At 48.3% G+C, this 20,318-nt stretch overlaps 1 protein-coding gene across 9 annotated transcripts in view; it reads right to left on the minus strand.

Moving 5' to 3' along the window:
- Positions 1-336: 336 nt before the first annotated feature.
- The window catches only part of Znf831 (zinc finger protein 831), an 81,479-nt gene continuing 61,497 nt past the window's right edge, over positions 337-20,318 (minus strand). For 2 of the 9 annotated variants that reach the window (XM_047541779.1, XM_047541780.1), the window contains exons 5-6: positions 6,125-6,279; positions 337-5,384 (exon numbers count right to left, since the gene is read on the minus strand). In XM_047541779.1, the coding sequence (XP_047397735.1) occupies positions 4,536-5,384; positions 6,125-6,279 (1,004 nt within the window). In that variant the 3' untranslated portion in view covers positions 337-4,535. Of the gene's footprint in view, positions 5,385-6,105; positions 6,280-7,774; positions 7,919-10,455; positions 10,557-11,506; positions 11,829-16,388; positions 16,579-20,318 lie in introns of those variants that run through there. The other 7 variants (XR_007107276.1, XM_047541781.1, XM_047541786.1 and 4 more) reach the window with 7 other exon arrangements.

A 20,318-nucleotide genomic window follows, 5' to 3' on the forward strand; every position in this document is an offset into this window, starting at 1 on the left:
GTTTTGGATTATTGCACTGTGGATAGTGCCCTCATGTGGTTTCAAAGTTTAGCTACATTAAGAGTTTAAAAACACATTTCTAAGCTACAAACTATAAAATATGGCAGATAATGACAAATGAGACACATGGGAGAAAGAAACAGCACAAGAGAATGTAATAATTCACCATTACCTAATCCTTTTGTTGAATGGAATGGGATACCAATATGGCGGACAGGATGTCTAGTCAACTTGTTGGAAATAACCAGTTATCCAAGTCATACAGGATATTGCTTGTGGTGGTTCCAGTTAAAATACCAACAAAACAGATGAGACATTTTCAGTTTAAGCTTTATTTTTATCAAAACAAAATAATTTAACTATATAAAGAAGGAAATAAATGTCAACAAACAACTAAGAAGCCAATTGCTTCCCTGATTATGAACAATCAATAGGATATTAAGTCCTGACAGTTGACTATGCTTGTAAGATGGTGATCGTCCTCCAGGACTCCATGCAGCAAGAGCTGCTGGTTTTCTCTGGCTCCTTTTCTCCCAATGGTGAAATAATATGCTCAAATGTTCCTGTATTTCTTCAGACTGAATTATGCATATTCCCACGTAAGTACACAGCATGGGTACACAAAACCATACAGGGTAGAACTCTAGCACACGAGATTTTCTAGATCCTGACATCAGTAGTTAATGAATTCTGAAAGATAGGGACAAGAAATGTAGTGCTTCAAGATCCAGAGTGTCTCCCGCACACGAATTATGGGAATAACAACTGCAGTGAGAAGGGCTACACAAGCCCTTCATGCTGCAGTAGTAGAAATATGATCACCCATAGGCCAGGCAGACCATTTTCTCCTCCCCATATTAAATTATGTCTGGGGAGTTGAGCAGCAGTACATTCCCATCATGATGACAGTTTCCATAACTATAAAAATCTGCTGCACAAGGCAAATTTTGTGCAAAATGCAAATTTCTGTGCTGGGGAAAAATGAATAATGTGATCATTCTAAGTCATGAATGTAAATGCAAGGGAACACTTTTTGGCATGAGACTGCAGATCGTTTCTTTCATGCCAAGGACTGTGGTCAAAATGCATTTTCAAGACTACTCTTCTGATCTTGATTTCAGAAGGGGGATTTTAGGAAGGGAAGTTCTAACTTGCTCTAGGTCCCCCACCATGCTATTGGCCTCCTTTTGGCCGAATTTCAGAGTTAATACTCTTCCCCCTTTTATTTTGATTTCTTGGCAAAGAAACCACATGTCCTCCTGGTTATTGTGAGGTGTGAATCAAAGGGGAGTTCACTTCATCTAGAAGCCCGAAGTTTAGCCCTACAAGGAAGGATGAGTTATTCATCACACCTTATGACTAGGAGGATCCAGTTTGTCCACCAAAAAACGTGTGCCTTTAGGAGTCAGGTAAAAATTTATATTGCCAAGGGAGGAAGTGAGGCCCCTTTCCTTCAAGCATCTGAAGAAGTGAGATGAGGCTGGGTAGGAATAAAGAAATAAACTGGCAGACACCTCAAGCACCCTGAGCTGTGGCCCTGGCTTACCTTGCCCTGTGAGCAAGGTGAAGAATCCAAACACCCTTCACCACAGCCCACACCACATCCCTAGGGCTATTCTCCATGGAGGAAGCTGAGGCACCAGTTGATTAAGATCCTCACTTGAAAATAAATTAACAGCCCTAGGGGAAAAGGGAAATATCTGATCTTTAAACTTGAGTTTGTGTTGTTATAAAATAAGTTTCTCTTTCCAGAACCAACATGCAGTATACACCTGCGCAGTATGAAAGTAAAGTAATTATCAGTTGACAATACTTAAATTGTATTTTAATTACCCAAACTGGGAGAGAGGTTGTTGATGTTACCCTTAAAATAGAAAAACCCATAGGAAAATTGGGTTTCTAAAAATCAGAGATTGTTTGTTGCTTTCTGAAAGAATTTTTAAAAAATAGTCAAAACTTTACCTTAGAATGCCTTCAATAGCCAGCTCTCTTAGAGTGATTAAAAAAAAACATTTCTGATTTTTAAAAAAATCCATCGAACTATAGCTTTTCACAAATTCATGCTTATATAAAGTAAAGTATACTTTGAAACATTGCCACAACTAGCTAAATGACCCTGTGAAACAGAACCACTTGGTCAACTGCCTACCTCTGTGGGACACACAGGAAGTTAAAAAGATGGAATCGGCATTCAGCCGTATTGGATCTAGGTTGGGAAGTGGCAGCCAGTCACAGTGGCTCATAGAACAACAGGGCTTCCACTGCTATCCTGTGGCCAGTGCTATTTGAACTTGTGACTTACTGGGTCCTGAGATCTAACTGGCATCTCAGCAGCCACCCAGGAAGGAAGGCTCTGGAAGATCATTCCCTTCCCCTGTCCCATACCTTCCAAGACTAAGTAGCCGATTTGGATGACAGATAGGTTTTCTTCCACTCACGCAGTAGTGTTCTGCTTTTGCTTTTCAGTATCTGGATTACAAACCAACATTCATAAGATGGCTGATATCACAATCACACCAAACTCTGGAACTCCAGGAAAGCATTAGATGAGGCTTTGCAATAGCAGCACACCCGAGGTGTTTGCTTCTGTCCCTCGTAACCGCCACCCACACTCTTACATGCAGAACACCTGGGGCAAGGTTTCCTTGGGGAAAATCCCCAAACCATAGAGCCCAGGTATGTAAAGGAGAGGACAGTTTCTCTGTCATTCACTCTCCTCGGGATTGGAATCTGGAAACACATTCAGCTCATCTTGTCCAACTCTTTCAATTTCATTTGGGGAAATGGAGGTGCAGAGAGTGTCTTCAGCAAAATTCCCAGCTAAAGACAGAGTTGGGAATCCACCTCTGTTCTTCCAGGACTCGGACGGTTTTCCTATGCTGCCTCTATCAGGAAGTGGCATAGGTCATTCTCATGGGTCGATAACCACTGCACCACCTGTTTGGTTTAAAAAGTACCCTCTGTTGATTTCTAACATCCCTTCCACCTTCACCAGAAGCAGATGCCTCCTTCCGTGCCTGTGATCACCTGGCCATTTATGAGTGCATATGAAATGACCACAGACATATGCTCAGTAACCAGGGGAAGCTGGCCTTTCATCGAAGTTTTCTATGAATAGCATCAAAATTGGAAAATCCACACGAAGAGACTCAAGATGGGAGCACACTCAGTCACAGGCCAAGGCTTGGCAAAGTGTGTTCACATGTGTGCATTTTGTTGCTTCGCCTTTGAAGTACAAGATGTCATATGAACATCATTACATCAAAGTTAAGCCAAAAGAGTTCTGCTATAAATTTCAAATTGTACAAAATCATACCAAAAACAAGTATAAAAATTTTATTGAAATGCAGCAGTATAAACCTCTTTAAGTTTTTCCTCTCCCATTTAAGAAGAGGGAGAGGAAGCAGGAAATCTGAGGTTCTGCTCAGTGGGCTGGCTGACGTAGATTTGCTATTTTCCTCTGCACAGGGGTGCGCTGGCTTGGAATACTGGGGAATTTTATCTATGCTGTTCTGACTTGCACAATACAGAGGCTGATTTAATTTGACAGCAAAGTAACACCAAGCCCCCAAAATAAAATTACTGAGATGTAAAACAGCGTCAAAACTCCAATTAGTTTTGTATCCTTGAAGCTTCTGGAGGAAGTCTGAAAGGTTCCCGTCACGAGAAGCAGGCGTCAATTCAAGCTGCACGGATTACTAAAATGGAACCCTCTAATTGAAATTGCTCAGAGCACAATATGACAAAAAGAATCAGAGGAAAATAAGTGAATTTTTCCCCCTCAAAAAATGACTCATTACAGAAAGACTGTTCTATTGACTTTTAACACAGCGTTCCTTTACAAAGAGATGGAAAAACTAATGGTCTCAAGGGGTCTCACAGAAAAGGCACCAGGTACGAGAGCAGCACGTGCGCGTGTCATTGGACCCTAGATGAGCATTGACCATTTGTGCAACACTGACACACATCGGCTCTTCACCAGATCATGGGCATCTTTGAAGTGTATTTACAGCTTCCACCAAGGAGGAGAAGTACTCCGACCAAGCCAGTCGTTGAATGAATCTGAATTGTCTCCAGAATGTTGCCCGAGGCGCATCCCGTTTTCTCAAGCCCCCAATCAACCTTGTGTGCTTACTACCAAAGCAAAGCCTCAGCTGACTCACGGAGAAGTCGGTGGCCCGACGCCGGGTCCACGGTCAGTGTGCCGACCGTGGCTCCCGGGGTCAATGCTCTTCTCCCAGAGGTGGGTGGTGGGGCCAAGGCTGGGTCAGGCTGCAGGCAAGGCCCCGTTTCTGTGTAGGCCGAGCCTTCTCAGACCGAGCTTCGTGGCACCAGAGGAGCGTGCCCAAGAGGGGCTGGGAAAGGGTGCGGCCAACTGGGGCCTGGGGCTGGTTGGAGTTGGCTTGGAAAGAGCCAGATGGCTTTCCTGATCTGCAGGTGTTTTGTTAGCGACTCGGTGCTTCTGCAGCTTGAGGACTTTCACTTGTGAAGCATCAACAGTCTTCAGCCGGGGACTTGATCTTGCTGCTAAGGCGTCATATTTCTATGACCAGGCGGTCTTCGTCGTCACTGCTGGAGTCACTGAGCTCCACCCGGGTTTGCTTTCTCATGCCTTCCAAACTCCTCTTCCTGATGGACCGGGGAGGGGCTTCAGGGGCTTCTGAGGGCTGCCCTGGGCTGGGGGAAACCACACGACCCTTCCAAACAGTTAATTCAGACACTTGGCATTTCCCACCGTCACTTCCTGCCTTGGGACAGGGGATGGCCATTTCCCCACACCCATATTGACCCCTGGGAGGAAAAAGTGCCTGGTGTCTCCCTTCCTCTTGGTGTGAAGGAGACGCACTTAGTCCTGAAGCTGGTATTTCAAGATGAACTTCTCTGGTTGAGCCCAGGGGAGCTGATCCCACCATCTTCTGTACAGATGTCAGTTTTGCTGGCAAGGGCGTCTGTGATGTGCCCTCGGCAATGGCTCTTCTCTCTGGGGAGCTTTGGGCCAGAGTCTCCCCTGCAGCCCAGCTGTGCTCTTGAGGCTCTGCACTGTGAATTCCCAGCTTTGTGTGACCTGCTGTTGCCCCCACAGAAATACAGATGGCAGCGACAGAGGTGGCAATGTCATGGTGGGGAAAGGTTCCTTTGGACCCAAAGGAAGGAGGCTCTTGAGCATCTGTAGAAACGCAAGGTTTGGGATCTCCCACGACTTGACCCCGGGAAGGTGGCAGCTGGGCTTCCGGCTGTCTGGCCTCAAGACCTTTGCCACGGGGCATAGGGTCATCCTTTACCACTGCCACACAGGTGTCAACTTGCAGGGGCAACCATGACACGGCAGCCGTGTCGTGCTGCTGAGAGCAGCCATCGTGCCTGCCAGCAGATGGAGAAATACCCTGCAACGGAGTGCAAAGGAAAAGAAATGGAGGGAGAGAAGGTTAATTGGTACAAAGAAAAAGTGGTCAGAAACATGGTCCTCAATGAAAACAAGGTCTCAAGGTTTTAATGATTCTTTACTGAGCGTGAACTTCAATGTGATGCCCTCAATAAGTTTCCATTAATAACTAATTGGTGCATTAACTCAAGTCAGGCTCCTTATTGATACAAAATCGGTTGCTGAGATTGCTATGTGTTTTTATCTGGCTGTGTCAAAAACAAAGCCACTCAATTATCCACCCGGTCCTAAGCTGCCTGCTGGCAGTCACCACAGCTCACACAGTGTGGGGTGATTTTATGGCACTGTGTACTCAGGTGCTTTCCCAATCAGCACTGCTCGACGTGTGGTCCGGGTGAGGATGCTAGTGGTCTTCAACATGCGGCCCCACCATCGTCCGGGGTGACCTCTTGTCACCGTGCCCTCGGGTGCACCGCAGCATCTTTCTTCAAGTATGAATGACTAATGTCCCAAGGATTTGTGATAAACCATCAGAAATAATCCCAACTCTTTCACGAGCAAAATTACCCAATTTTTCAGTGCAGAACTTTGGAAATATTTTTGCCCAGTGGGCTTTCGTGCCAGGAAACTCCAATAGGGGGTCCCCACTAGTTTTGCTACAGCCAACAATGACAACAGGAAAAAGGAGAGCCAAAAACCCAGTCACAGGCAGGCAGAGATGCCCAAAGTCAGAATCCCCACCTTCTCAGTCAGTTTGTCTCTTTCCCTGATGGTCCTTGAACTTGGGCTAGGAGAGGAGGTTTCTGAGATGTGTCCACAGTCATCTTCCTTCTCTTCTTCATTCCCACAAGCAAGAGACAATTCCGCACAAGATGAGTGTCCTTGCAGATGTAGACCTGAGAGAGGGGGACACATCTGGAATTATAAAAGGCGCGAAAAACAACTTCCCAAAAGCTGGTCCTTGTCTTCCTCACCACCACCAGGTTCATCTCCATCACCTTGCCCAGCTCCCTACCTCTGACCAGTCCACACTTGGTCAGGTAAGAAGTGAAGCAAAGACTTCTGTGAAGGACAGAAGTAGCAACATCAGTTCCCCAAACAGGAAAACCCCCAAATTCCATTCCTCATAAATGCTATTTCATGTGGCATTTTCCCCCCTCAGAGCCATCTTCCTGGTCACGTTTGCTCGGCTTCATTTCAGATCAGCTTGAATTTCCTGCCACACAGCAGGTGGCCCCAGCAGAAGCGTCATGCTAGACCATGGACGGCAGCACCCTGGGGACTCGGCCTCTTGGTCTCCGTCAGAGCACCCGGCAGCAGGGGATGAGGTCGGCCTTGCACTGCTGCTGCTTGTCGCTGGGGGCCGGGGACGTCCCCAGCGTCCACAAAACAGCCTGTTCCCCTCACTCACCCCTCCAGTCCCTCCCAGGGACCCAGGATGCAGGTGGAAAGGACAGCAGAATGGCGGGGAGGGTGACGAACACCTGGGGGTGAGCTGAGGAAACTGTTCCACAGGTCCCGCACCCAGGAAGCCGCCTGGCCCACCCTGCGTTGCGCTCATGGTGTTGGTGGCTGCCCTGGACGGAGGGCCCGGCCGCCGCTCGGGCTTTCTGCCACATCTTTTCCCGCTGGGGATTCTCTTCCTACTTCCCTCCTTCACTCCCAACAGCAGGTCTCACACACCTTCGCCACGTGCTTTCGGTCCGCAGTGCAGCCGTGACTGCCCATCAGGGCGGAGGGCAGCCCTTCCTGCGCCAGGCCACTCTCCCCACACCACACTCCTCACCCCCGTCACCGCCCTTCTTCAGCCCAAGCCAGGCGGATGCGTCCAGTCCACAGGGTCCAGGAGCCCGCCCTCTGCCCAGCCGCCCAGCTGCTGTGACCGGGGGGCACTCCTGCCCAAGCTGCTTCCCTGGGGGAAATGATCCTTTTTTTCTCTTTTGCTTAGCTTCGATGGACTGAAATCAATCCTACTAAATCAATCCTGCCCACCCTCAATAGTCTAAGATTTATTTTCATTTCTATAGAAATATCTCTCTTCAGAGTCTAACACTCCCATAATAAATTTTGGAAGGAAGGAAGGTAGGGAGGGAGGGAGGCAGAGAGGGAGGGAGGAGGCAGGGAAGGAGGGAGGGAGGCAGAGAGGGAGGGAGGAAGGCAGAGAGGGAGGGAGGAAGGCAGAGAGGGAGGGAGGGAGGCAGAGAGGGAGGGAGGAGGCAGGGAAGGAGGGAGGGAGGCAGAGAGGGAGGGAGGAGGCAGGGAAGGAGGGAGGGAGGCAGAGAGGGAGGGAGGAGGCAGGGAAGGAGGGAGGGAGGCACAGAGGGAGGGAGGAAGGCAGAGAGGGAGGGAGGGAGGCAGAGAGGGAGGGAGGGAGGGAAGAACCCGTGTTGCAGCGCCGTCAGGTTCTGGGGGAGAAGTCTCCAGGATGATTCGTGGTTCTCCATCCTCTGGGGCAGCGCTGGGTGCTTCCTTTCCTGGAAGTTCTGCAGCTCCTCTGTGCCTCATGTCACCACCATTCTGGGTGTCTGCAGGGACCTGCTGGCATGCAGTGGGGCCTTTTGATCTAAATCTTATCTTTTGATTTTAGAAAAACATGGTTCATTCTATCTTACTTTTTTAATAGCATACATTGTTTTGTTTTGAATATCTATGCATTATGGAGAAGCTAAATAAAACCAATTAACATATGCATTGTTTCAAATACTTATCTTGTTGGAGGGTGAGGTGAGAAGACCTGAAATCTACTCTCTTAGCAATTTCCAAGAATGTAATGCATTTCCATTAACCACCATCCTGTGACATTTGATAGGCCTCCTGGACTTCAGTGCCATTTCTTTGATTTTCTTCTGTTTCGTATTTTCTCTCTTTCCTGAACTGCTCTCCTGAACTGCTCTCCTGAACTGCTCTCCTGCTGCTATACTCTTTTATCTTTCTTTTCTTTCCCATTTTCTATATCTTTGTCTTCCTGTTTTCTTTTGGGAGAGTTCCCTCATCTTTTTTCACGTTTTTTCACTGGTACATTATAACAGTGCACAGTGGTAGAGTTCCTTGTTACCTATTTGTACATGCACACAGTGGGATGATATAATCTGGCCAATATTGTCCCAGCATGTCCCTCTTCCCTCTCCTCCTCTCTCCCCTCGTCCCTTTCCTCTGCTCTGCTCACCTCCCTTTGATTTCCACAAGATCCACCACCCATCTTTCTTTTCCCTTTTCCTCTCTGGCCTCCACATATGAGAAAACATGACCCTTGACCTTCTGAGTTTGGCTTATTTCACTTAACATGATGGTCTCTAGTTCCATCCATTTTCCTGCAAATGACATAATTTCATTCCTCTTTATGGACAAATAAGACTTCATTGTGTGCACAGACCACATCTTCTGCACCCATCCATCCACTGGTGGACACCTAACTGATTCTGTGGGTGCCCAACTTTCTATTCCAGCTCTTCAGCTTCCGTTTCTGCCATCATTCTTTCAGTTTCTAAGGTCCTTTCCCATTTTCCAAAATTGCATCCTGTTCTTCATCACCTCCCCTTTTTCCTCTGGCCACCTAGGTGACAGCTTGTTGCTGTAACCTGACCACTGGGTCTTGCCACTCCCTACAGGGTCTCTCTCCCACGTTCTTTTGTTTCAGGGTTTTGTCTCTCTTCGTGTCAAAGGCTCACTGAGGGAAGGAGCCATCTTCATACTGGCCCATATCTAAGAAGTGACTGTAAAAAGCCTGTTTGGTGCTAGCACTTCACGGGGGCCCCAGTGTCAGGCGATCACCTTCCTGGGGAAGTGGTCTTCACGGAAGGGTTCTCCCACCTGCCGCCTGGGACGTGTAAGGCAAGCTGCTAGGACCCGGAGTCAGGGCTGGGGAGGAGGTGTGGGGCTCCATGGCAGGACTACCCTTTGGCTGGTCCCTCATCTCGTGCTGAACTGGCTGTGCCTGGCACCCCCCAGCGTTGCCCAGGGGGTCTGGGGCCACATGAGGTGACTCAATTATGGCAAGGAAGTAGAAGAGAAAGCAACGGGGGCGAGATAGACTTTCACTCTCGCCTGCAACAAATCTCCAGACAGTAATAATGATGGGACCTTCCTGGGGCCACAGTTTCCCGGGACAACTGCTCCACTAAGTGGATTAAGCTCTGCCCCCACGGTGACAAAGCAACCGGGCCATTCATTCCATCCAACAGGAAGGTAAAACTAATTAGCATAGAGAAAGTAATCAAATTGGCCCATGTCTCCCCAACAGGTTGTTTGGGTTTTTAAACTCAAACAGAAAGGGCAGAGCAAGTCGGACAGAAAACTCTGGCTCATCTGAGAGCACAGAGGAAGAAAATCCATTGATTTAATTTGCTTTTGACCCTACAGTCTACAGAGAAAAGTGAGTTATCTCTAATAATTGTGAAAAATGCTGAAATAATGTCACCGAAGTGTGTTAAACTAATTTGGATTATTGAAGCAGGACGCTAACTTGCTTTTAAATGAATGGCCTTTTCAAAAAGTCAGTCATGCCCTGGTCACATTGGAAGGCACAGAATGTGCTCCTGTGCCGGCTTCAGCATCACACCGCATGAATCACTTCCTGCATCTTCAGAAATTACAGATGCCGCGTCGCCTTGCGATCTTGGGCGCCGGCTGCTCTTCCACAATTACGTGAATCTCATTAGAGGAGCCATCTCTCATGCTGCTCGCCGCCGCTCTTCTGCTCTCCCCCTGATTAAAGGCTGCGTTTTTAATAATGTCTCTCAGAAATAATTGCCACACCACGTCAGGAGGAAGCAACTGCTTCAGCCGTTACAGCAATTGTAAATTTAGCCCTCTTGAAAGGGCCATAGGAAATGGTAAGATAATTAAAAAGAAAATGTGGCAAAGAAAGACAGGATGAGAGCTCGGGACGTGGCTGCCCATCTCCAGCTCAAACCTGCTTCCGGCTGCCAGAATTCTAGGCCTTGCTAAGATGATAGTCCATGTACTACTCAAGTATCATTATCTGAAAATGTAAGTCATTTGAAACATTTCTTTGGGTTTGTCCCCATACGCCAAAAACTCCATTACTGTGGAGTCTGCAGACGGAATTGCAGGGCTAAAAGTGAGTCCGCAGAGTCGGCCTTCTAAGAAAGCTGCCGGCGTGGTCACAGAAGTGGGCACCATCTCCTCGGCCCTTAATCAACTGGAGATTAACCTGTTGAGAAGCATCCCCGTCATTAAAAGATGCACAACGTGCTGGCGATTAAACTGTGCGATTACTTAGAGCCGAGAGGTCTTTAAAAGCAATTGCCCCGTCCACAGGTCTTTGCCCATTTGTTCAAATATTTATCGGGCTTGTTTGTTAAGCCCATACTTTTTGAGCTCATTTTTGACCCGGATGATTGAGCCTAAATATCGATTGAATGTTGATGGGGTGCCATGACACAAGCCACACACGGGGCATGTTCAGCAGCGGAAGAGGCAGATCCCCCTCCCAGAGACCACCCTCCAATAGGAAAGAGATTCCGGAAGCAAAGAATCACACAGAAAATCCCCCAAACAAATGTAGTGAACACTAGGAAGGGAAGACAGGAAGACGCTCCACACCAGAGGGTCCCCATCCAACCTGTACCCCTGGGATGGAGGAAAACAACACCGGCCACACCCACCATCCTCCTGAGCCAGAATCCTGTGTTATTCCATCATTCAACCCATTTTCTGAAAGCATCCTCTGCATACCTGGTGTTATCATACGGTTGGCTGTGAGCTCATGGGTTTCTGCAATCCTGTTACACTTTTTGTTTATAAAACCTATTTAAGAAAAGTGACATGGCCAGGAAGGACAGCAGAGAGAGGCTTGCTCCTCTCGGGAGAGCAGGGTGAAATCTCTGTCCATGCCAATCAGAAAGCAATCAGCACCCCAAGGTGGGCAGCAGAGGCGGCTCCAGACAAGAGCCCGGGGGGGCAAGCCTGAGAGCACCAGAGGAGCGCGTTTACCCGGGCAGCCTGGAGCACTCTGCGCCACCCTAATGTGATCTTGGGAAAGTTTGCCTCTAAGTAATCATGACCAGATCTTTCACTTCACGGCCACGTTTCTCAGTGACTCTCATCTCTTTTCTTTTCCTGTGATGAAGGGCAATCACGATGAGTCCTCTCCCTCAGACATCCTCTACCTAAACTGTTTAGGGCAAATTGGCATTTTAAATCTTGCTCTAAGTTAAAAATTTTATCATGCCCAGACAATAAGAGCATGGCCTTAAAATACAGAGTCAAAGAAGGGTTCTCAAATCACGGAAAGAAAATTGGAGACGAGAAAGAAATACTATTTGAAGCATGAGGTGCCCACACTGAACCTAGACAACAGCGCTATACGTCATTATGGCAGAAGTTTCTTGTTGCTGGGTAAAACGTGTCTGTGTGGGCCTCTTCGCTAGGATGCAGTCGATACACCTGAAACAGCTTCTCATTGCTCCTCAAGATTTACACCCTGGAATGAAGGAGAAATTATTCTGTTTCAGCAATTTCCAAGCACTGCGACTTAACTAATAGCTTTGGGGAAAGAATTAATACTTCTCCATTAATTCTAACGAGGAAAGATACAGGGAGGTCATTAGAAAAGATGGAGATGTCCTGACAGAGGAGGGGAGCCCAGGGCCCCTGGCAGCCCCCTGCTGGCCCCAGAAACCCCTGTTGGGGAGATGCAGGGCAACAGGCTGGTGACCAGCCACCAGCACCGAAGAAAAACCACAGCAAACAAAGGTGATGTCTACCTTTGTGCCAGGGACTCACTTGGAGCGCCTCACACAGTATTTAGAAAATCGGGTCTTTTGTGAGTGTGTGATCAGGTACACATAAACCACCCAGAACCACCTGCAAATTCAGTCGTCCTGGATCTCCACGCCGGAGACAGAAGGAGCAGGTTTGGATCACTGTCCTCTCCAATATTTTCTGCTGGGGCTGACTAGAAACATTTCAGAGTTAGTTTTTTTCTCAGAATTTACCCAGGAAAGCACATTCAAACCAGTGGTTCTGGAGTAACCTGAGGTGATGTTTGGGGACGTTTTGGGTGTCCTGACTCAGGGTGTGAGGGCAGGAGTGTCTACACCTCTCCTGGGTGAGACCCAGGGCGCTGTTGAACATCCTGTAATACAACTGAGTTTTCTGGCCCCAAAGTCAGCAACACCAACGTGGAGAGACTGCGGTTCACACCAAGATGCTTGCCTCAGATGCTGCAGCAGCCAGGCGAATCACACCCCCGGGGACCTGGGGGGCAGGCAGGGGGCATCCACATACCCAGGGGCAGCTGAGAGAGCTGGCGGAGGACCCAGGCTCCCGCTCAGCGGAGCTGTCTGTTTTCCAAGAACTAACCAGACATTGGTTTTGGGTATGATTTTAAAAATTGATAGCTAATTTTCAAAACCACTACAACAACTGTGCTACTCGACATCTCCATGGTCTGAATTCAGCCAATGAGAGACCAGCAGGTGACCCTTGGTATTTAGGAAACTCAAGTGCCCCAGTGACACTGAGGGCAAAGCTCTCCCCTCTTGCTGAGGCAAAATTTCCTTGAAAAAATGCTGTTTAAAAAACATTTATGGGAGAGCAAATCTGTTTCTGAACAGCAATTGGTAATATCTTACAAGATGAGCTAAATAATAATAAAGCTGTTGTTCCATCGATTGCTCTTTGGGAAACTGAGCTAGAATGTTCTTGTGACGATAGTAAGAAAACAACAGGAACCAACGTGATCATCCATCAGCAGAGGAAAGGCTGGAGAAACGAAGGACAGTACATCCAAACTGTGGGATTTTGAGCTGCTATTAAAATAATCTGCATATATTGGCCTAGAGTTTTGTACAAGATACATGAAGAAGGGTTGATGATTCCTACTATGGCATTGTTCTTTTCTGTTAAAAAAAAAAAAAAGAAAGAAAGAAAGAAAGAAAGAAAGAAAAGAAAAGCCTCTGTCCACATTTACATGCATGCAGAGAAAGATGTACAAGGATGTGCACCAACCTAACTCTGGTGACCTCAGGGGCAATGGAGAGTTATCAGCCTTCCCTTGCTCTGTCTGCATTGCTGTCTGTGCCACAATAAGTGTGGTATTGCTAAAGACCATTTGTGGGTCAGAAAAATAAAAGACAAATTATGATGGTGGTTCCAAAATTTGGACTGGAAATACTAAGGAAGGATGTGTCCATTGTGTTCAGGCAAAGTTAAAAGTTCAGTCAGTCCTCTTACCAAAACTGCTGATCAAAGGTGACAAATCTCCCACACTGGTAACTAAAGTTCTGTTTGTTTGGCAGAGAAAAGCTAGGAAGCCCACAAAAAGAAGAGAAAGATGTTTTTACATATCTAACTTAACCTAGAGTATTTCTGTAATTCTGATTTTTTTTTTTTTTAGCTTTCCCTCTTCTATGTAATCATTTGAATCTCCTTTTCCAGAAACTACTCTTCTCTATGGTTCTCATTTCTGTTCTCTTTCTTTGATGAAAGGCAATCAGTCTGAGAACACTTCATTTACCAGTTTCTAAAAAAAAATAGTGGAAAATTGTTCTTAAAATCTTTCAGTAAGTCAAAAGTTTAATCATGCCCAAACAATAAGAGAATGCTCTAAACTAAAGAGAGGACAAATTGTGGAGAAGAAGGGAAACTAAATGAAGGGAGGAAAGCTAATATTATTTGAATTCTTTAGTGCCAAAATTAAATCAAGAGAATCTACTTTATGGATCATTAATTTCAAACTTTCTTAATCTAAATGAAAATTGTAAAGAGAAAAGTTCAGGCTCTGGGATATAATTGATGTGTCTGAGCAGTTGCCTCATCATTTCTTAAGATTTACACCCTGGAGAAGGAGGTGTTATCCTGTTTCAGCAATTCTGTAAGCAATATTACTTAACTAATGGCTTTGGGAAAAGAATATCTTCTATTAATTCTGACAGGAAAAATAATGGTCCCGAGCCATTAGCTCCAGCTGGAGAAGTGGGGAGCGAGCTGGTGAAGAGGTAGCCTGGATTTGGGCTGCCATTTTGTTTCTCCTTGGGAAAACATTCTGAGGTGATTTGTGGCAGAGAGCAGGACACAGGGATGGTGGGAGTCCCTCCCCTTCTGCCCATCTCTACATACAGAGTGACACAAGTGTGAAGTGGGAGAAGAAATCCTCCTCCTCGAGTCACTCTCCGGGAAGTAGCCACCACCCCACAGCAGGCTGAGGCCCTGGGCCACCCACACAGGGAGGAAGCCTTGCACCTCCAGAAGGCCCAGTCAGAGCGGCTCTTTTTACTTTTTAAATTTCTTTTTTAAATGAAAGACAGCTACTTTGATAACTTCAGCCTCAGAGGAATTTTCCCTAAACTATGTTAGTGGTTTGAGGGGGGAGAAGTCCAGCTAAAGTATCTCAGTCACTTAAAAGCATAACTGTGTGCAGAATTTAAAAGCGATTCCAGCAAGAAGGAAAATAAACGAGTCAGGGGTCGGGGGGAGGGTGGGATCAAAGACCCCACCCTGGCTTTGCCCTGGAATTGAGCACAGGTTTATTGCCGATAACTCAAGGAGCTCGATTCTGCACAGCTGATGCAGTGCACACTTAGCTGAAGAGAGGAAAATTAGGGCATAATTATACAATGATCAGTATTGTGGTGAAGCCACGGAGAGATGGGCTATGAATCACAGCACAAGGACACCTAATCTGGCAGGAGTGTCACAAGTGGACAGCCTGAGGAATCTCTGAGACGCACCCCCGGTGACCGACAGGACCCGAAGCCTCAGAGGAACAGAAGAAGTAGAGAAACACATCTACCAAACGCCTCCTGCCAGGGCGTCTGACCACAGCGCGGTTCTCGTAGGGTCGCCTCTTCAATGATCACACTTGTTGCTCCAGAAACTGTTTTTCTTAGTGGCCCTCAGTTCTTTTCTATTTCTTTGAGGAAAGGCAACCTATTTAAAATTTCCTGTCAGAGGTTTCATTGTTTTGCTTTGTTGTTTTTTTCTTCTCCTGAAGGATGGGTAGTGGAAAGTTCCTTTCAAAATCAATTCTTTTTTTTAAAAATTTCATAACTTTTTATTAATTAATTAATTGATTTATTTATTTATACGCGGTGCTGAGGATCAAACCCAGTGCCTCATACATGCTAGGCAAGTGCTCTTCCACTGAGCCTCAGCCCCAGCCCTCAAAACCAATTCTGAAGTTCAAGTTCGTGCCTGAACCACTGCCTGTACCTGAAACCCAGAAAGCAAAAGAAGAGAGTTGAAGAGAAAAATAATACAATTATTGAACATGCCCTTGGAACTCTAAAAGTCCCAAACTGAGATCAAGAGGACCTGATCTTTGAATTATCATTTTCAATGATTCTCATTACTGAATCCAGAAACAGCTGTCCCTTTCTCCAAATGTGATTGAGGTATTAGGGAAAGTTCATTTCTCTGCAAGTTTTGCATCCTTAGAAAAGAGAAATTGGTCCATTTTATTGATCATAGCTGGGGAGAATAAGCTTCCCTTTGCTTCCTCATGAATCCTGAGAGAGGGAAAAGTTGAATTCTGTCAAGCTGGAAATAGTTCAAGGAAGAGAACATGGAAGCCTGGCCAGTTCTGGGGTTCCGATCACCTTAGGGAAAGAAAACCCTCTAGGTATAGCCTCTGTGGACAGGAAAATGTTGAGAGAGAACCTAGACTCAAACTGGAATTAAGATCACGAAGCATAATTTGCTAAGAAAACCAGCCAAGAGGATGGGGGAGTCTGTTCCATTTCCATAACGAGTTTAGGTACTAACCCCGAGTGGAGCCGGGGGAGGCTTTTCCCACTGTTGACTCCTGCCCTGGGGTTCTCTAGCTTTTACCTGGTAGGGGAAAGGCCAGTGTTCGGGAAGCTGAACATTTTATCCATTCAGATATTTCTTCCAAACAATATTCGTGGAAGAGCCGGTGGGAAATATTTCAGCAAGGTAGAGGAATGGCAGACTAGACACCAGGGACCCAGATGGAGGGGGAGGTAAACATGGTCCCAAATTACTCTTTGAAAATGTCCACGCCAGCATCTACTCCACTTACTCTGTAAGTGAGGGTCTCCTGATAATGAGAGACACTCGACGGGGTGGACTATGGGATATTTGAAATGCTTTCGCCTCGGCTTTATCTTCCCTCAAGATTTCCACCTCAACAGAAAGAGTCCTCGGGTGCCTGCAAAGCTCCCGCAAGGTGCCTGGATGGAGTCTTCTCAGCAAAAGCCTGGACGTGGTTTCTATGGATTCCAACAAGAAATACAGAGGACGGTCATGAGTGCTTTCAGACTGAAGCAGAGAACAAAGCCCTCGGCGCTGGCTCAGCCCTGCTGAGAAAATCGTGGGGACTTGAACTCCAGGGTCACATGCGACTTGGAAGCTGAGGTGGGAGGAACAAAGGGGAGAGAGTTGGTGGGCGGAGATGGACCCACGCCTATGAAATGCGGAAATGCCGCGAAGTCCTGCTTTCCTCCTCACCCAGCTCTGGAGAGGCTGTGCTTTGTGGCAGGGAACAAGAGAACGTGCTCACGGCAGGAGCACTCGGCTTGATGCTTCAGCCCCGTGTCCTCGCCGAGTGGGAACGCACGGGAAACGTGACACCCAGCTGGTCCCAAGCCCCCAGGCCCACCTGGAAACACAGGTAGACGACATACACAGTGGAGGGAAGGAGAGGACGGAAAGGCACCGGCGCCTTAGCGGTCATCTGTAACCTGTGCAATGAGCCAGGAGGTCTGAGCTCTAGACTTATTTTCTAAAAGCAGCAGTTGACACAGGAGAACCACCCGGAATGTCCACTGGAGGCATGCAAAAACTCAGAAGACCTTTCCTGATGGTCTCTACCCCACTGCTCTGCAATCCTGCAGAGGCCTAGGAGGAACCGTGGCTGGCAGCCTCCACTCCCATCTGCAGAAGAATGCCAACTCATCGCACACCCAGAAAATCCTGCCGGGAAGGCCGCAGGAGGGTGAGGGGAGGAATCTCTTGACCACGACAGACAGAAGCTCAAGGTTGTGGGGAGAGCAGGAAAACAAAGGTGCAAACTTTCCTGGAGGGGAAGGAAGGCCACTTCGGGAGTTTGTCCTTCCTTGGCAATTCCTAGACTCCCACCCGGCACCGTCTTGGGCAGGCCCACCAACCTGCCGCTGTGGACTTAAGGACTTTCTCCGGTGAGAGACAAGTGGGTAAATGGGGATTACCTTCCCAGAATCCCCTCTCAATGGAAGTCACAAACTCTGGTTAAAACACCCACAGAAAGAGCAAAATACTAAACCAAGTGTGAAAAACTGAGGTCCCCCAAAGAGAGATTCAAGGGGACGGCAGAGCTCAGACTATTGTGTATTCAAGAAATCTTCCCCAGCTAGCTTTAAAAATATGTTATTCCTAAATTCAAATCAGAAAAGGGAAGCCCAACTTAAATGATCATGGAGTAAACCAGGCTGATGGTTTTAACACGTCCCTCACACTGTGCTTAGGAACGCTGTCAGGAGAACAAGGAGAGAGGCGTGGCCCCTCAGGGGACGCGGGCAGTCCACCTGGGAGTCATTCTGTTTGGTCGGCCCCCTCGTGGACATGAACAAGGGTGGATGTCGTGGGGACAGGACAGGAGCATGTGGGGGAACAGCCACACACTCGCCGTCTCTCCCCAGAGTCTGAATGTCTCTATGCAAACGCAGCCTTCAAACTTCTGTGCTGAGAAATTATGAGTCAATTGTGCCCCGCATCCCGTCTCCCACAGAGGAAAGCAAGGCGATCCATTTTCCTCGCAGAACGTCCTCCAACCCTGCAGCCGCCTGAGCGCTGTCAAGGGTGCTTCATTACCGCAGAAGTCCTCTCGGGGAAGGAAACCCATACCCAGTCTCCAACAAATACAGGGGAGCGCGGGAGGAGATGAAATAGCGTGAGGAGGGTCATAAAATTTAGCATAGGGTTTGAAGGAGCTGCGCCCTGCGCACAAGCTCGCCTGGATTACGGCTCTGGCGTCTATGTTCTAAGCTTTGCCTCCAGTCTCAGAGAGAAAAGGAAATTAACCCCCTTTCTTCCACACGTCAGCTTTGGAAAGAAGGAGTAGAAATGTGGCATATCAAGACTGGCAAAGTAGAGAGTGAGGGCCGCCCCCCGTCTCCACCGAGACGGGGAAGGAAGAAGGAAGCCAGAGAAGGAAGTGCCTCGCCTGAGCCTCACACCCGGTGCAGGGAAGGAGAGAGACCAAAAGGCACATGGGTGAGGGCCAGGATGCCCAGTGGGTGGGAACCAGCCTCACTTCCCCAGTGGACAACCAGCTCAGTCTTGAAATAACAGCCCAGAAATCAGCCCCGTGGGAGAAGGACCCGGGACAGGCTGGGCAGGCATGGGCAGAGACCCAAACTGTTTGGGATGAAAATCGGTTTTGAGATGTCCAAGCATCCAGAACCACCCCAGCCCCCTCCCAGGGGACCATGACAGGAAGGATGATGGCCTGCCCCTTCAAGGACTTGGGAAGGGCTGCCCTGCAAAAGACGCAGGTGCCTAGTTCCTTTGAATCTCAAACAAAGGGTCGTTTCTAGCACAAGTATGTCTTAGGCAACATTGGGTCAGACGTGCTAAAATGTGTAGCATCCGTTGTTTATCTGGAACTCAGACTTAACTGGGAGTGTGCACTTCCATCTACTGCAGCTAGCCACCGGCCTCGGGGTAGAGGGCAGGGAGGCTGACTGGGACCGGGGAGGACTGCACCGCCCCTCCACCTGGCTGCAGGCACTGTATTCCGGGGGGCCGTTGGCCAGGGCTGGTTGTGGGCACAGCCTTGATTGAGGATGAGCAATTATGACCAATAAAGACAACTTCATGTAGGAGACGGGTCATTTCCCAAGGATCCCAAGTGTGGTCCCAAGCGTGGGGTTGATCCCGAAACCCTGGAAGACGATAACTTATGAGGATTCCAGGAGACTCTGGGGACAAAGTCAGAGGCGGTAGGTGAGGCAGAAAGGTACAGAGAACTGTCTCCCACAGCCCTTCCATCCTGTCCCTTCAAGACAACTACGAGAAACAACCTTCGAAAAGTCCATTTTGAAAAATTATTCATCCATCTGATCTCAAAACTACTTCTCCCATTCTCTCCATTATCCAGAACCCAAGGCTGTCTCTTTTCTCCCCGAATGGTCCCTAACCACTAGGAAAGACTTTGAAGTATCGTTGGTTGTTTTGAAGGTTCTTTCTGGGTGAGAACCTGAGCTGGCCTCGGATGAACGGGAGAGGAAGGGACACAGCGGCAGAGCTGGCGTGTGCAGACAACAGCCTCTGAAGAGTCGGCGTGCGAAGCCGCCCTCTGCTCCAAGCGGGGCGCAACGCTCCCAGAACTGCAGGTTCAGGGACATTTTCCAGATGAGAGTTTTGTTATGCTCTAACTTCTCCTTCAAGATCTGTAAAGCGGAGGAGAAAAGAAAGGGAAAAAAATCCTTTTCTTCTCTCGTTAAGCTGGAGGGAACAAAAGGGCAGCAACTCGGGCTCTCACTGTTCAGCTTGTCAGTAGGCGGACTTCGGTGAGGGGCCAGGTGGGCGCGGACGCCAGGGACACCTCCACAGTCCCCTGGTGGGCCAGGGCCAGCCAGAGCAGGGACCCTCACAGAGGGAGCAACAGCCTTCCACCCTCTTCCCTCCTCCTGGACCTGGAGGACGAGAGAGAAGGAACCCAGAGGGCAGGGTGGGCGAGGGGCTCAGGCTGGCTCAGGCTCAGGCTGGGCCACGGGCAGACGGGCACTGGGTCCTGTTCCCTGCGCGGCTGCACCTGGGCAGGAAGAGGTAGGGCCACACTGCCGGAGCCCCTGCGGAGGGCCCCAGGCAGGCCCCGAAGGAGGAGAGCATTCACGAGGCTGTCAGAGGGACTCAGGAGGCCGAGACACACGATGTGGAGGCCAGGACTGACGGGCGGCCTGCGGGAGGAGTTGGCTGCTCGTGTCCTTCCGGCAGAGACGTTTTTAACCTCGCTGTGCAAAAACAGCCT

The sequence above is a fragment of the Sciurus carolinensis genome, chromosome 2, assembly GCF_902686445.1.
Source record: "Sciurus carolinensis chromosome 2, mSciCar1.2, whole genome shotgun sequence".
Taxonomy (NCBI): domain Eukaryota; kingdom Metazoa; phylum Chordata; class Mammalia; order Rodentia; family Sciuridae; genus Sciurus; species Sciurus carolinensis.